The 18,025-nt window shown below is 39.1% G+C and overlaps 1 protein-coding gene across 1 annotated transcript in view; it reads right to left on the bottom strand.

Moving 5' to 3' along the window:
* Positions 1–12,227: 12,227 nt before the first annotated feature.
* Positions 12,228–18,025, bottom strand: part of MAP1B (microtubule associated protein 1B) — a 106,741-nt gene continuing 100,943 nt past the window's right edge. The window contains 2 exon segments of the mRNA XM_049768747.1: positions 12,228–13,827; positions 15,646–15,884. Of these exon segments, the coding sequence (XP_049624704.1) occupies positions 13,672–13,827; positions 15,646–15,884 (395 nt within the window). The 3' untranslated portion in view covers positions 12,228–13,671.

The raw sequence follows: 18,025 nt of genomic DNA, 5'->3' as shown, positions 1-18,025 counted from the left end.
GTACAATGAGCAGGTAGTGTGTTTGTCCTGCATACAGCTTTCCTGGGTTTGGTCCCCAGCATCTGATATGGTTCCCAAGGAGATAGTACAATGAGCAGGTAGTGTGTTTGTCCTGCATACAGCTTTCCTGGGTTTGGTCCCCAGCATCTGATATGGTTCCCAAGCCTACTGGGAGTGATTCCTGAGTATAGAGCCAGGTGTAAGTCCTGCGCTCCATCAAGTGTGGCCCAAAAACCAACCAGGACAGTAATAAAATGAAAAAATAACAGTGAGATAAAATAATGGTGAAATACCTAACTGTCCTCTAGGGACTGTGATGTCTCAGTAGGTACCACAATTTGCATTTGTTCTACCTTCTAATTGTGTATAATATGTGGTGAGGGGTACCTGTAGATTTTAATCAAATAGTCAAAGTCCTGGGAAAATTTTAGTTAAATCATTTGTGTGCACTCTCAATGAAATAACACCTAGAAGGGGCAGGAGAGACAGCATTGAAGCAGTTTGTTTGCCTTGCATGCAGAAGGACTGTGGTTCGAATCCTGGCATCCCATATGGTCCCTTGAGCCTGCCAGGAGCGATTTCTGAACATAGAGCCAGGAGTACCCCCCTGAACGCTGCTGGGTGTGGCGAGAGAGAGAGAGAGAGAGAGAGAGAGAGAGAGAGAGAGAGAGAGAGAGAGAGAGAGAGAAGGGAGGAAGAAGAAGAGAAAGAAAGAAAGAAGAAGAGAAGAAGAAAGAAAGAGAAGAAAGAAAGAAAGAAAAGGAAAGAAAGAAAGAGAAAGAAAGAAAGAAAGAAGAAAGAAAGAAAGAAAGAAAGAAAGAAGAAAGAGAGAGAGAAAGAGAGAAGGAAGGAAAGAAAGAAGAGAGAAGAGAGAAGGAAGAAAGAAAAAAGAAAGAAGAAAGAAAGAAAGAAAGAAAGAAAAAGAAAGAAAGAAAGAAAGAAAGAAAAGAAAGAAAGAGAAGAAAGAAAGAGAAGAAAGAAAGAAAGAAAGAAAGAAAAGAAAGAAAGAAAGAAAGAAAGGAGAGGAAGGGAAGGGAAGGAAGGAAGGAAGGAAAATGAAAGGAAGGAAGGAAGGAAGGAAGGAAGGAAGGAAAGAAAGAAAGAAAGAAAGAAAGAAAGAAAGAAAGATAGAAAGAAAAGAAAGAAAGAGAAAGAAAGAAAGAAGAAAGAAGGAAGGAAGGGAAGGAAGGAAGGAAGGAAGGAAGGAAGGAAGGAAGGGAAAGAGAGAGAGAGAGAGAAGAAGAAAGAAAGAAAGAAAGAAAGAAGAGAAAGAAAGAAAGAAAGAAAGAAAGAAAGAAAGAAAGAAAGAAAGAAAGAAAGAAAGAAAGAAAGAAAGAAGAAGAAAGAAAGAAAAAAGGAGGGAGGGAGGGAGGAAGGAAGGAAGGAAGGAAGGAAGGAAGGAAGGAAGGAAGGAAGGAAGGAAGGAAGGAAGAAAGGAAAAAGAAATAGCAACTAGGTAATAGAGGCCCTAGTGCAGTTGATAATCTCACAAGATTTAGATTGGCACAACATTCCCTGCCGAATTCACGGGCTGAATGTCAGCAGAGAGGGGAGAGTCCTGGTCGAGTGGGGTAGGGGGCGAGCACCAGGCATAGGAAATTCTGCAGAGATGCAGAGGAGACCCAATAATAACATTGACTCACATGGTTCCTTGACAAATGCTACTTCTCAAACAACTGTTTAGTATCAGTTTTTTTCTTGTCAAACTGAATAAGAACCTAAAATACTTAGTGGAGTTATTATTCTTTTTTTTTTTTTTTTTTTTTTTTTTTTTTTTTTTTTTTTTTTTTGTGGTTTTCGGGTCACACCCGGCAGTGCTCAGGGTTTTTTCCTGGCTCCGTGCTCAGAAATTGCTCCTGGCAGGCACGGGGGACCATATGGGACGTCGGGATTCGAACCGATGACCTTCTGCAGGAAAGGTAAACACCTATCCTCCATGCTATCTCTCCGGCCCCGTTATATTCTTTCTAAACAAAGTCACTTTATGAAAAGGATATTTAGATGATTTGAAGGTGATTTATATGATATGCTGTCTGGGGAAACCAGGAACCTTGAGTCCCAAAACATAGGATGTGATTTCTCATGAGTCAAAGGAAACCTATTGAGCCATGGAAACCAATCACCTTATGGGGTTTGAGAGAGGAAGGGACAAGTCTCAGAGGGCTTTTGCGAACTAGAGAAGCAGAACACATAGTGTGATTTTATTTCATGAAATGGTTGTTAATCTTTAAAGATTAAGTATTTATTTCCTTTTTTGGAGATTGGGATTACCCACAATGGGATCCTTGAGGGATTTGGGGTATGATACTTAGGCCTTGCTGTTATAGACCTGATAACAGATGAGCTTTAAAAACCTCTGAAAGTTATACATTGTTTTAAAATGTCAATTTTATAAAATGGAGAAAGAAGAGATTTGTTCACATGGTTGTGTCAGGAAAATTACCTTTTACTCTAAATCCAAGTTTTTAGCTTGACCGACATTTTTGTGTAGCCTCTGTGGTTAAGGAGGAAATCCAAATGAAAAATGGTGGCAATGCCCCTGGGGTGGTTGGCAGTTACTATGGGATTTTTGTGTAAAACCCAAACAATTAGACATGGACTCTGTTGTTATGTGTGAATGCAAAGGGATTCTTACTGGACATATTCAGGGAACAAATAATTTTATTCTCACAAAAAAAATCTGAATATAAAAACAATTTGAGGCTTTCAATGCTAAATAAAAACACTTTAGGAAAAAAATTAGGAGGGATGATATGAGGGACCAAAAATAATCACTTGCTTTTTTCAGTTTCTGTGATGCTTCTGTTTTGCAGAGTTCAAAATTTTAATCTTTTAAAACACCATCAGAGGTCAGTATGCCTGATAATATGTGGACTAGATTAGAAATGCCCCACTAAATTCTGGGTGGTTTCACTATTTCCACATTCTGACTCCTGAAAAATCATGTACCCATATTAGTTATTTTTAAAAATGATATACAGGGCTGGAGAGATAGCACATTGGTAAGGCGTTTGCCTTGCATGCAGAAGGATGGTTCGAATTCCAGCATCCCATATGGTCCCCTATGCCTGCCAGGGGCGATTTCTGAGTGTAGTGTCAAGAGTGGCCCCTGAGCGCTGCCGGGTGTGACAAAAAAAAAAAGTAATATACAGAGATTTTGGTTTTTGCAATGCCAGGAATCAAACCCCAGGCCTCATACATGCAAGAGCATGTATTCTACCCACTGCGCTACCCTCCCTAGACCCTTTAGAAATTCTATTTAACAATTCTTTGTGACTATTCCTTTAATTCTACCAAGTTAAATATATCCCCTCTAATCCCTACAACAATCTTACAACAACCAACAACCTTGTTCTCATTTTGCAGAGGAGAAAATTGAGATATTAAGATGTATGTGACTGTCCTGGCCCACACAATAAATGGTAAATCAGTGTTTGAATAGAAAATGTGCATTACAAACTCTTTGCAATAACTACACTCAATATATGTACCAACCTGAGATTAAGTACATTGTTCAACATTGGGGGGGGGAGCTATGCCTGGCTGTGCTTGGGAGTTACTCCTGGCTCTGTGCTCAGAAATTGCTCCTGGCAGGCTCAAGGGACATTATGGGATGCAGGAGCACAAAACCCAGGCTGCCTGCATGCAAAGCAAACACCCTACTGCTGTGCTATCACTCCAGCCCCCTCAACAGATTTTTTTTTTTTTTTTTAGTATTTTTGGGTCACACCCGGCAGTACTCAGGGGTTCCTCCTAACTACACTCAGAAGTTGCTCCTGACAGGCTCAGGGATGCCAGGATTCAAATCACCGTCCTTCTGCATGCAAGACAGCAAATGCCCTCTCTCCGGTCCCCAACAGATAATTATTAATGCCTATTATATGTCAGAAACTGTTGAAATAGTTACTTGGGATACAAGGAACGAATAGACAAAGATTCCTTCCCTGATGCTTTATAGAAATAAAAGATAATATGTATGTAATGTATCATTTGGTGGTTATGTGACAGGGAGTCAAAGCAAAGAAGAGAAATGAGAGTGCTTGTTAGTGTGGTAGAGTGTGAAAAATAATATAAGAATGTTTAGGGAAAGCATTCTGAGCAGACATTTGAAACAAAGACCACAGAAGAGGGGTTTGAAAATCATGGTATCCCTATGAGAAAAAAAAAAAAAACATAGCAGTCAGCTAGTGTTATTGTCAGGCCTAGATCTGATGTCTGAAGAAGAGCAATGATACCAGTTATAGCTAAAGAGAGATTGTATTTAAGATGGGCTAGTAGAAGAAGATGCGGTCAGAAATAGATGGTACAGGAAACATAGGATGGTGTAAGACTAGAGCCCACTCAATAGGATGCTGGTTTTACTGTGAGGTAAAAATCCATTTGAAATTGGATGTACTCGATGAGATGATCTGACAAAGAATTTTGAAAGAGTTAATCTATTGGCTCTATGGAGGACTATGCCAGAATGCAAAGCTACATGAAGATAAGTTAGTAAGCCCATTGAAGGTAAATAGGAGAGGAAAACAATTGAAACTAGACAACTGTAACCAAATTGTTACAGCAGGAACTAGCTCTAGGTTCTTGGACCCATCTAAGACTAAGCATACCCCATACCAGTCTCTGTTGTTAGATCCCTTTATCTAACAGCTAATGTAAGCTATATCTCTGTGACTATAGCTTTGATGTGGGGTTTTAAATACATTACATATCCCATTCATTGGTTTTCTACTAACTGGTTATGCCTTATGAGATTATCCAGTTGTAAAGACCAATTGGATGGTGTATACAAATGAGGATAATTGTAGGTCAACCAATCAGATTCATTTGTGCTCTTATAAATGTTTCTAAGACAATTTATCAAAGGTCTGCTTCCTCCTTCCTCATTTTGGTCCCTCCTTCTCATTTAATGTTAGAGTGAGAATAAGGGCTAGGATTAAATGTATTTTGGAAGTAGAGCCAAGAGATTTGCTTAGAGGCCAAGATTTTTTATGTGGCTACTAGAATATTGTATTTATCATTTATTGAGGTCAGAAAGCTTTGGAAGTGAATCAGTTTGGAAAAGGAGATCAGGGAATTTTTTAATTTTTTTTAAATTAAGATAACAATGATGCAAAGAGAGAGGATAAGGTAAAGTTACAGGGGAAGGGCAATCACCCATGTACAGAGTTCTCAGAAGAAATCCCCTTGCTGACACCAAAATTTTGAACTTACAGTCAAAGAACATTAGAAAGATAAAACAGAACCCATGTACAATTACTTTGTCCACAAGTCTCCAGATTGTAGTACATTATAACATTTCTTAGCAGTACACAAAGCAATCTAAAGCCATGAAATTTATGTGGACTCCTTAAACATTGAAGGCATAGTATTTTTTTTTTTACATTTTCATGTACATGCATATTAGTTTGAAGTTAACATCAAAAGTTTAAGTAGTTCTTTTTTTAAGGTTTTAAAGTCAAAGGAGCACAGTAAATGGTGTTAGAGTGGCAAATATTGTTTGCATAGGCCTACCAAAATATGGGGAACATGGAACGGAAAAGCCTTTGCCTAAATACAAGGAGACCCTACCACCTGAAGTTTCCTGGCATAAGACCAACTCTAGGTTCCAGGCAAACTAGTTTGTTCAAGCCAAGTCGTTGTCTGTAGTGTCGATAGTTTTATTTTTCACGCAGTCTCTATTGTTGGCATCAGGTTTCTGTATTTAAGATCCTAGAATCTGCATATCCTACATCAAAGTCAGGCTGGTGTGGAGCATCCTCTAGTTTCACCTCACAATTAAAGGGCAATGCAGAAAGCCCTGTTCAGTAAGCTGAACTTTTTGAGTAGGTCGATGTCAGAGCAGCGGTAGGGTCTACCCTGGTAGAGGATTGCTCTCCCAGGTAATGTGATAGGACAACCCTTGGATGTTTCATAGATGGCTTTCCCTAGAATCAGGGGGTGAATGGAGAATGCCCATTCTTCTGAGGCCTGTGTCAGCTCGATTATGTCAATGTTCAGGATGTAAGGTCCCATTGCACACTACAAGATTTGTGTAGCTCCCATATCTATTAGATAAGAACTTATTTGTATGTATAGTATTTTCCCATTTTAATGTGCCTATGCAAACAAGAAATAAAGCCATGTGGCGTTATCGGTGCATATGGGGGCCGTAAGAACACTTCCAACAATACCTGTGGACTTGGTTCAAACATAAGTATTAAAACTGAGGGACTCTTTTAACAAATTCCCTATTGAAAAGTTTACAAAGAGAAGATAAAAAAGTGGGGAAAATCATCACTGTATAAGAAAATATTCAGCAAGAGCTATAACTGTCAAAGACCAAATCACACATAAATGTTGAAAAGACATATGTGTCCATTTTATTCTTTTGAAATAGTTGGCGGGGGAGTGTGTTAACACTCCAGTACACCACTTGGACTGTGAATAGGACTCTGCAGTACTAAAGTTAAACAGGGTAAATATGGAGTAATGATGGTAGGGGGTGAGAGAGTTAAGAGAAAAATGAGCTTTTGTAGGGTGTGTGCAAAAGGGGAGAGTACAAAATGGACATTCTGCATACACAAAAAACATAATTCAAGGATTATTATTATTTTTTACACTATTAAAAGTAATAGTGAACATATAGGCAGGTAAGAAACTATACCAGTGACTGCTTTAGTGCAAAAGGAGCAACTCTCAGAACCCATGGCGGAGGACTACCGAACCCCCCATGCTGGCATTGACTCCTGGTTCCCAGGAAGAAAAGAGGTGTTGCTTCAAGAGCCTGGGAGGCTGGAAGTTCAAAGCCCCCACCCCAGACCCTCCCTAAGAAGCCAGGTGGGGAATGGGGGAAAGCCTAGGGTACCTTCAAGCCCCTCCAAAGACCCACCTTGCTTGGCTTTGCCCAGCATGTGGCCCAGGGAAAGCTCTGGAGATCTGGAGCAAGGCAAGTAGAGGGGTGCTGGGGTCACCCATACCCCGCACCCACCCCCTAGGCCTGGTTAAGAAGGCCTTTGGCATGGCACACCAGGCATGCCAAAGATCAGAGATTTAATAGGGGTTTTTATAAAATATGATTTGGGATATTTTAAAAGAACCCTATAGGATATGTAAATAGGGATATTATGTAATATAATGTATTGGATAAATAGAGCTTTTAATCAATAGCTGCATTTGATTTATGAGGTCAGAGAAGAGATATAGACTAGAAGTTGTAAACATAATCAGCTAATACATGGCACTCTTGCATTAAAGAAACAGGTAGATTTGGTTTACGTAGGGAACCATCTGAGCCATAAAAGACTTTGAGCCCGGGCCGGGAAGGTGGCGCTGGAGATAAGGTGTCTGCCTTGTAAGCGCTACCAAGGAACGGACCGCGGTTCGACTCCCCCCGGCATCCCCATATGGTCCCCCAAGCCAGGGGCGATTTCTGAGCACATAGCCAGGAGTAACCCTCCTGAGCGTCAAACGGGTGTGGCCAAAAACCAAAAAAAAAAAAAAAAAAAAAAAAAGACTTTGAGCCTTATTTTGAAAGATCAGCCCATGAACCTGATCTTATGGTGATGTTCCAGTAAATGAAACAGTGCCAGAGTTTATCCAGAACTGCCTTGTCTTAAAGAACAGAGGCATGATCATATCAACTACACAGGATCTCCAATACCAGATAAGATTAAGAGGAAATGGTGGTCTAAGATCATGCAAGAGGCTAAAGATACAAAAGGTATATCCAAAGATCATAGTAACGATGCCTCGAGGGATAATACAATTATATAAAAAGAAAGAAAATGTTATTTCAGTAATTTATTTGCTTATTTACCCTGGAAGACAGGAAAAAAAAAAAGAAATGAAGTTTCCTCCAGTTTACAGACAAGAACCAGAGGGGCATCATTTCTGCTCATCTCTGTAGTGCCTAGGACCAGAGAGGGAGTGAGATATGAACCCAGAGAGAAATGTTGACCAACCCTCAGATGTCTTTGGGGATTATGGTTCTCCTGAGATTTTTAGTGCTAAAACTAGAACAGGTCTTGGGCAAACCACGGATGATATTCATTCATTTGAGATTTAGGCAGGAAGGCCAGAGTTTCTAGAACTGAACTTTGGCAGTGGAACAGAAAAAAACTTATCCAAGTTGAGTTTGAAAGGTATAATTGAGGGCCCCAGAGAGATTGCACAGCAGTGTTTGCCTTGCAAGCAGCCGATCCAGGACCAAAGGTGGTTGGTTCGAATCCCCAGTGTCCCATATGGTCCCCCATGCCTGACAGGAGCTATTTCTGAGACAGACAGCCAGAAGTAATACCGCCGAGTGTAACCAAAAACAAAAAAAAAAAACAAAGAAAGAAAGGTATAATTGAAAGCTCCTGGTGGTGATTTCCCACCCTGAGTGGCTCATGTACTTTACCTTTCTATCTCCAGAGGAATTTTCAAGATTCCCCTCTGGCAAATAGAAATTTCTAGCTGTAATAGTCTCATAGGCTCAATATAAGTTTAATAGAAGTGTCCTGTGAGGTCAGGGATATCTCTCAGTGGTAGAGTCCATGCTTCACACATGTATGCTGTGTCTTCAATCATGGACAAACCACACCTATGTATGTGGCAAGAGGGACTTGATTATGACTCCAGATGAGCTGCCATGGTCCTTTGGGCAAACCTCCTTGAAGGTGGGCAAACTCTTACAGGCAGGCCAGGGGAAAGTTTAGAAGTCTCCATTGAACAACATTGCTGACATCTTTTTCATGGCTACATGGAGGTGTGGGGAAACATGAGATACCAGGGTCCCATTTTATGTCATTTGAACATTGTGAGCTCTGAGATAGACGAGATATGTTGATCCTTCTTGTGGCTCATTGCCTCTTCCTAGAATTTGCTCTGTCAAACACACATAAGTCAGATCTCAGACACCAGCACTAGTTAGTGCTTTTTCTCCTATGGTCACCCACTATCACCCTTGAAAATTTGGGAACCCCATTATCCAGAATTTACAATTTTTGCTCATCTTTTAAATCCCCACAGCATTACTCATTTCTGAACATAGAATGGTACAATAAATATTTGAAAGGCAGGGTAAGTCTTCTGTTTTGCCAGTTAACCTTTCTTGATTAATAATCACTTTACTAAACAATGTTTAGTTTGCATGGGAAACTATGGGTCAGTAATCATCATACAGTGCTTATTCTATAGCAGAATTGAACACTCAATGGGAGATGAAGTTTTGGGTCTAACCACCTAGTATAGTGGCAGGAGTTAATGGTTTGTGGCCTTTCTTTTTCTCTCCAGTGGCCAAGCTTAACTCTTGGTGAGCTCAAATAAACTCTATAAAGAACGTAAGATGCAACACAGCACAGCACACACATAAACTTTGCCCTTTTGTATTTTATTGTGGAACTGAGTTTTTTCTTTTACCATCAAATATCCTCAATGGAAGAGGGGATATTGCACACAAATATCATAAAAGCACTACATATTACTTTCACTGGAAACTAATTTTCTACATTAGATATGACTGGATAGGATAGAAAGTGTGATGCAGAGTATATAAGACATAATACCATACACAGCTGCAGACTGACTCAAACACCATTCAGAACGGAGAGAGAGGAGTGGGAGGAGCTTCTCAGTGGGCTCAGGCCACTTCTTTTCCAGGGCCAAAGACAGAACTACAGGCCCAGAGGCAACGAGGCTACTGGTGGGCTCTGGCCTGCCTGCCACCAATTGGGCTCCAAATAACAGGCCCAGTCTTCTCCACTTCCTCTCTGTGGCTCCTGTTTTCAGGGAGCTCCACACGACTGCAGAGAAGCTACTTATTTTTTTCCCCTTCCTTTTCAGTTATGATGCTGCCTTTTACCATGAAAGTCACAGATTATTTTTTTAATTGTAGTTTTAATACCAGGTGAATAACCTAATTGCTTTCAAAGAAATACTCATTTCCTAGTCTGCTTTAGGTGTGTTGTTACCATTGGTTAGAAGACAAGCTTACAATTCCTTTCAAATGGAAACAGGATCTTCTCTTCTAAATCTCAAGTGCCAAAAAAAGAAAAGAACAAGCATTACTCTAACTCACATTATCATTACTGAGCAAGAACCTCCTGTGACAGGTGATTAAAGAGAGGCAAAAATAAAATCAAGTTATTTCAGAATTGTAGAGCAGCTCCCTGAGAGCTCAGATTTGATAACAGAGGGGACCCCCCCCATGGCAGGTGGTTAAAATTTCCATGAGCAAATGATTCAATCTTATTAAATGAGTATTGGAAAGCTCCTAAACTGCATAAGCTATTGGAGACACATAAAACATTCATATACACTGGTGAAAACTATTCACTAGGATATGTAAGGTTAAGAAAAAAAAATTTTTTTTAATCCATGGAAAATGGCTTTAGCAATGCGGTGGTGAACTGGAGTGGGGGTAGGGCAGGGAGAGTCAGTCATTGTATCCAGTCCCACCACAAGACTGAGAAAGCATAGCATGGGGTTGGGTTTTGAGAAGGCGATAGAATTAGTTAAAATTGAAAACGGAGGATCGTTCTCTAACCTTTAGCCTCTGTAGAATTTTAAGAACACTACTAAAAACTGCTCACGATCGTGAATGCTATCTTGATGGAATCCCATCATTTAAACAGTGTCAATTCATTCTACTCAAATATTCAATGTATACAATTGGACTAAGTAATTGTATGAATTAAAAGTCTGTGTCAATCTTTAGCTCTCACCATGAATGGTACATGGTACCATCTGTGATGGCTATTATGAAACGAATTGGTGTACTTAATGGAGCTAGCAAAAGTAGGTTAGTCACCACAGGTAGGAAAGGTTTTTGGAAAGATGGGAGCGACCTGAAATGCAAATATTAGTGATTCTGGTATGACTCAGTTTCTGTGGCCATCACTGAGGAACATTGCTTGGAGAATGTACTAATCTTATTTCATAGGAAAAAGAGCCAGCTGGTCAGTTACAACTTCGTGTATTTCCCATTAAATCCCATGGCAAAAAAAAAAGAAAAAGAAAAAAGAAAAAAGAGAAATGCTTAATATATTTTTAAAAAACAAAATAATGTATGTTAAGTAAATTTAACTTGGAAAAAACTGTACTGAACAATTCCAACTTCAATCAAGGAAAAATCAACCATTATATCTGGATTTGGCAAGAGAAGAAGGGTAGAAATCTGTTTCTCCTCCCATAGCGTTATATGGACCAACTCAACAACGGATCATTAAAAATAGACTTGAGTATCCTCAGGTTGTCCTCAGCAAATAAGTCCTAAGTATTTAGAGTCAATGAAATTCAGTTTTGACACAATAAGTTTCCATTGTTTACTTTTTGTACCCCTTAAAAGTGTATCATTCTTAAGAACTCAAAAGAAATGGGGTAATAAATAAAAGCTGTATTTCTAGAGAGAGCCTAAAAAAAATGAATATTAATTTTTTAAAAATTAAACATTTGAAAAATGTAATTCACAGCATTAAGTGTAGACTGCACAGGTCCACAGTGAAGAGACCTTGAAGAAGCATTGTTTAAACCCTCATAGTAGTTAGCAGTGCAAAACACCACATTTACCAGACAAAAATAAACAAAAATGTTAATTTCAAAATAAATAACCGACATAAAAAATAATATGAAGTCATTGTTCACTAAACTCCATAGATCTGAGAGTCTGCAGGAAATGACAGAGCACAGCACAGTTGTCACTGAGAGATTTGCCACATCTGAACACGGGTGCATGATCTGCAACTTGAAACTTGACAGCAGTTTTAATCATGAGCTCGCTTCCCAGGTTCATAGTTCAATGCTGACAATGCCGGAAATGATCTCTGGATTTTACATGATAAACTGTAGGAGTTGGGATTTCGTTGGCTTTCCATTCTTTATTTTTTAACTGATTTTTTTTTTTCAAGAAAAGAAAATCCCAAAGCAAAATTTTCCTAGGGTACATTGAGCTTGACTTGGCTCTTTCACCTTACAGATGAAGATCTTGGAAAAAGTATGCGGGAACCACAAGGTGATGGACTCGGCCTATACAAGTAGCCTAACAGGTCTTTGCCCACCACTCTCAAAGAGCACGTACTCAAGATTAGGTTATGGAATCAAATGGTGGGAGGTATCACTATTCCTGGTAATTGTGGTGTTTTCATAAATATTATTACTGCAATTTCAGACTTCAATCTCACCAGAACTTTCAAACAACCATTATTCTTTGTTCTTGTCTACTACTGATACTAAAAAAAAAAAAAAAAAAAAAGACTCATTTGAATTTTCTCTTTGCATTTGCCTGTAAATGAAAAATACCTTATAAAGTTCATCTATGAAAAGTTCTCACATATCTTTAAAAAAAAATTCTTCTGTACACTTGTCCCCACAATTAGGCTGAAATTAGTGAAAATTAAAAAAAAAATGCCAATGTGTAAGACAAAGGAAGGTAAATACTGTACATTTGCTGAGAAATTCTTCCACCGTAAGATTCACTGTTTGCTCAGTTCTGATCATAGAAGCCATTTCACCCTTGAACGTGCAGTAGTAAAGAAGCTAATAAAAACGCTCAACTTGTTTGGCTGAGGGAGTGCAGGTGCACTGAAGTGGTATTAGACACGTGTGACTTGGCCTCATACTTGCACCAATCAGCTCAGGCTTCTAGTACCCCCACACTCATGCAACACACATGCTCCTTAAACTGGAGTGTCTATAATCCTACATGGATGTTTTATAAACTTGCGGTCTCACGTTAAAAAATAAGTGCATCAAGTTTCTTTGTACATTCAAGTCGCTTTCTAAGGCAAATTGTCTACCATATGTACTCCCAACTGCTTTGGTATTGGCTTGTTAATCAGGGTGGACTTGGGTATTTTCCGCATGCAGGTAAATTGAGTCAGTGGACTAACTGGGCGTACAAATGCTGGGAGCCATGCCTTAGATCAAACTACTCGCTTGTCTGAAGAGTCTGGGAGTACTCAATGGGGTTCAAACCACTTGTGGTACCCAGTCTACACTCACTAAGCTATGTCAGTGTTGCAGCTTTCTAACTTGAAGAATTAAGGCGAGGAAAATTTCACAATGCCCTCTAACAAGTATATTCTTATTTTCCTCCACCAACTGCTTTAGAAAATTAAGACCCTTGTTGATGACTCGGACTGACACAAGTTGAAAATTCTGCCTATGCAGATTACAGAACAGAGATGCCCTGAGAAAATGCAGACCTCAACTGTGGGTTATGTTCACCCCCTAACCCCACCCTGCTCTCTCTTTCCCCTCTGGGTATCTCATCAGCACTCTCTATCATTCCATAGTCCTTCTTTTGCATTCTTTTTCTTTCGCATTCTTTCCTCTCTCCTGCATTCTCTTCTCTTGAAGCGCACGCATTCACACTCTCTCTCTCTCTTTCTCGCTTTCTCTCTAAGACAAATGCCTCTACCTAGCAGAAATCAGTTGGGTTGGCTAGTGCATGGTTTCCAAATGTTCAGCAGAGATGAAATGTGGTAGGTAATTTTGCAGTAACTTGAACCCTACTTTTGGGAATACTGTTACTTCCCTTAGCAATCGGCAAAAAGTGAGAAATATTAGTGACTTCCATCACCGTGACACAGTATAGCGTTTGGCAGGTAACAGTTCAGCAACTTATTCAGATGAATTGACTTTTTAGAAAAGATGGTTTCAAATTGAATTTCTGGAAACAGAGTTCAAATCCTGTGGTGTGGTGGACCTTGGTGGTTACAGTTCAATCTTGCATGCAGGGAAGGATTCATCTTGCATAACCACGGTGCTGCTGCTCGCAAGAACCATGATGTTGAGGTCTTGCTGTTTCTCATGTGTCTCCTGATACCACTCCCTCATCACTTCTGAGTCATGAGTTGGGATTAGTGTCACCTGAAGGGAGAGAGACATGCAATGGTGAAGACAGAGCCAGAAATCCATTGTAAAAAAAAAAAAAAGGAAGAGGAAGCAACAATTAGACAATTGAAAAAAAAATGCAGGGAATAGAGAGAAAATTTTTCTCCTGTTCTGAAGAAATTCAAAGGATATTTTCACCTTTTCAGGAACCAGAATTAAATTATCCCAAAGATTAAGTTTTTCTGAAGGAGCTGAAGAGCGAAACCCGAAGCATCTAATAGTGAATCAATTTGATCATCTTTATTTACTAGATCTTCTCAATGCTTTAGCATGAAGGGCATAAGGAGCTTGAATTAATGTAGATTGTTTGTGATTTCGTTTAGTACAACAGGTAAATATTGCATCAAGATATTCTGCAATTAACCTGAGAATCAAAGTGGTCATTATAGCTCCTTTTCTTTTCATTATAGGTGCTTAACATTGCAATTCAATTCTGAGAAAAAAGAACAGAACCTTTATTGCAGGTATATATATGGTATGGTTGAAAAGACATAGTAATCTGGGTGGGTGGATAGTGTCTAGAATTGTAAAAATTCCATAATTTTCACTAAGAGGCCACTGCACTGGGCATTTCTCATTAAATTTCTATTTTATTAAACAAGCAGTAAATTATGTGATATTATGCAACTATTCTACAAAGATTAAACAAAAATCACAACTAAAATAACTGAGTAGAATGGCCAGTCAAAAATGTTAGGAAGTCAAGTCTTTGGGTCTTTGGGGACTGTTTTCATCAGTGCTCCAGAGGAGTTCAATTTCACAGGGAAAGCTTATTTCCTAAGTGACTATTCCTAGTTTGGGTCTGCTCATAAGGCCCAAGAAAGTAAAGAGAATTACATGGCAGCTATCAATGGAAATATGATTCAGACATGCATATGAAGGGAACTGGCAATGATAGTGCCAGGAACATGTCATACTCTTCTGTGAAATCCATTCTGTGGATTTCTGTGAAATCCCACTCTGTCCTCAGATACTTCATATGCTACAGAACCAGGGACTCCTGATGTGGCTCAACAAACATAACAATGCCTCTTCATTTTTTTCCAATTGAATAGCATAAGATATAGAAGTTAAAATGTTATATTTCCCACCACCAATTTCCCCAGTTACTCTTCCCTTATCCCACTCTCAGCCTGCCCCTATAGCAAACACTTCTCTCTCTCTCTTTCTCTCTCTCTCTCTTTCTTACTCTCTCTCTCCTTTAATCCTTTTAGGCATCATGGTTTACTATTGTAAACTATTACTGAAAAGGTATCATGCATATCACTTTACTTCCTTTCAACTCCCAATTCTTCTAGAGAATGATATTTCCAACTATTATTGTCACAATGGTCCTTATTCTGTCTTCACTGACCTTCCATTCAACATTTTCTATTATCCTTGGCTATTATTTTCATACTATGGGGTATTTTGTTTTCTGTTTTTTATTATACATTCCACAGTTAAGTGTGATCATTCTATGTCTGCCCCTCTTCCTCTGCTTCACTTCACGCAGCAAATACTCTTCATGTTTATCTATATATAAGCAAATTTAATGATTTCATTTTTTTTCATAACAGCTATGTAGTATTCCATTCTGTAGATGTACCATAGTTTCTTTACCCACTCTTCTGTTCTTAGGCACTTGGATTGCTTCTAGATTCTAGAAGCAATTGGCTATTGTCAATAGTGCTTCAATAAACATAGGAGGACAGGTGACTTGTCTGCATATGATAATGTCTCTTCACTCTATATCCCTTCCTTTTCTCCTGGGTACAGCAGCACAGTCACAGGGATAATATCCAGGAATCTTACCTGCATGTTGCTGCCCCACTGAGCCCTGCCTTCCAACAAGGCATCCAGGACAGCCCGGCTGGGCTCCTCTGCAGCAGGGTCATTCCCACTCACCACGTAGTAGGATGACCTCACTCTCTTGAAAAATTCCGCATCAACATTCTTACTATTGCTGTGGTTGGGAATATAGCACAGGTCCAAATACACAGGGGGGCCTGGAGGAACAGCTGAGGGTTTGGCTGTCTTGGTGGTTCCTGGTCCTTTAATAAATAGAAAGAGAAATGGAATCACAGACATGTGAAGAGATCCCCTGTGTCAGCTGTACCTGCCCTACTTATCTCCCCAGAGACTGGCATTTTAGAAAAGATAAAGCAGTTGTTTTCCACCTCCAAGGAGAAATGAGAAATGTATAATTTTTCACTGTGGGCAATCCATCAGTGGGTATGAAGAGTTTCAGGGCCTTTCTAAAAAAAATGGGAATGTATCATGTTACTTAGTCAACTTAATAGAGCTGCTGATGTGCATCTACATTTGAAAAGTGAGCTAAGTAACAGATTTGAAAGACCAAAAGAAGCCCCTGCATTTAGCAAACCACACAATCTTGGACAGTATTTCTAATCCACATTAGGATCTCATTTGAGAGCAATTTCATTCCGAGTTAAATATTCAACCCCAACATTTGGTCTCATAAATGGCTCAAAAATCACATATGATTTTCAGAGTCTTCCACCTCATTCACAAACCAATGAAATGTTATTTTCTCTGTTCCACACAGCCCTCTGACACATGAGACATGCCTATCCAGGCAAGAGTGGGCCCCAAACTTTGGCAAGAGGAAGGAGCAGAAAGAGGCTTTCCCTAATCAATCAGTGCATACCACAGTGGAGAAAAGGGTCTCTGAAGCCAGAATTCCTAACCTCAGTGAGAAGGCCTGGGCAAAGCAAAGATTCATATTATTCCAAAAACTTTCCTGGCACCTTGTTTGATGAGCTGGCTTGTTCCAGTTAGAAGGTTTATACTAGCAGTAATAAAAACAAGTATTCTAAGGCAATGAATGGTTCTTTACTCTGGTTACGATTTGGAATCAACCAACATGGTACATACTGAAGCTCAGGCCCAAAGCCAAAGATTTGGACTTAACTGGGCTGGAGAAAGTGATTGGGAAATACAAGATTTACATCTTTATTTATTTAGTGGAGTTGAAGATTAAACCCAGGACCTTACTTACACATGTGTACTCTACCTTCAATCTACATCTTCAAGCCCTTTCCATCTCTTAAAAGGACCACAAATGTTAGTGTATAGCTAGCTAGTTTGAAATCATTGCCATAAAATCATGTAAAATGCCATCTGGATTCTAAATATGTAAGCCTCTTACTTCATGGGCTGTCATCTCAGGGCCAAAACTAGCAGTAAACTCAGTTTACTACCCAGTTTTATTTCTGATGGGGAGGTAAGGAGTGGTGAGAATCAACCAAATGGTTATCTGGATAAACAGACTCATTTTAGAAAGAGTAACAAACCCAGATCTGAGCTGTAGACCCTGAAATGTCTCCACAGAAGGTCACAACAAACAATTCTGACTTAGAGCAGACGTTTGTGAATTACTACTATCTAATAAAGAAAACTGTGCAGTTTTCCCTCACGCACTAAATCACAACCAACACCACCAAATTAATGTAGTTCATAGAAACACAAACAAAAGGAGCTGCTAGAATCAACCTGAGTTTCTTTTAACAATCAATTATTAATATTTTTTTCTCTTCCTAGAAATCATTGGAAAGGCAGCTTTATTACTTTGCATTTATCTTCTCTCTTTAGGTACTTGAGAGATAATAGAGGCTAAATGCTTGCCTTGCATACAGTCACTGCATGTTTCCTGAAACAGAGTAGCCCTGGAGCTTTGCCAGGTATGGCTTAACCCCCTCCCCCAAAATAATCCTTCCCAATAATGTCTTTAATTGTCAAAGTGAGTTTAAATTAAAATCCTGGGTGGGCTTCTGAATATATGTACTGGGAAGTTTGTTGTTATGGTTCAGTTAGTTTTGTATAGTTGAATGGAGTTTGTGTATTCTCCTAAACCCAAGTCAGCTATCCATAATATGGTGGTATCTGAGTAATTCTAAGCACTAACAGTTTTACTTTCTACACACATGTAGAAGAGCATAGTATGAAATTAGTTTTCATATTGCACAAAGTAAAAATCTGCAACTCTAATACCTTCCCAAATGTACTATATTAGAGCATTCTCAAAAATTCACCTGTCAGAGAGCAAAAAATAAATAAAAAAAAATTCACCTGTCAGATCTGTTTTCCTAATAAATCAGATAAATGTTATTTAAGTAAATTTCAACTTGATAGCTTTAAGTCATGTTATATTTTGTAAATTGTAGTAAGAAAT

The sequence above is a fragment of the Suncus etruscus genome, chromosome 2 (assembly GCF_024139225.1).
Source record: "Suncus etruscus isolate mSunEtr1 chromosome 2, mSunEtr1.pri.cur, whole genome shotgun sequence".
NCBI classification, from domain to species: domain Eukaryota; kingdom Metazoa; phylum Chordata; class Mammalia; order Eulipotyphla; family Soricidae; genus Suncus; species Suncus etruscus.
The sequence above is the reverse complement of the archived record's forward strand: the minus strand, read 5'-3'. Positions and strand labels throughout refer to the sequence as shown.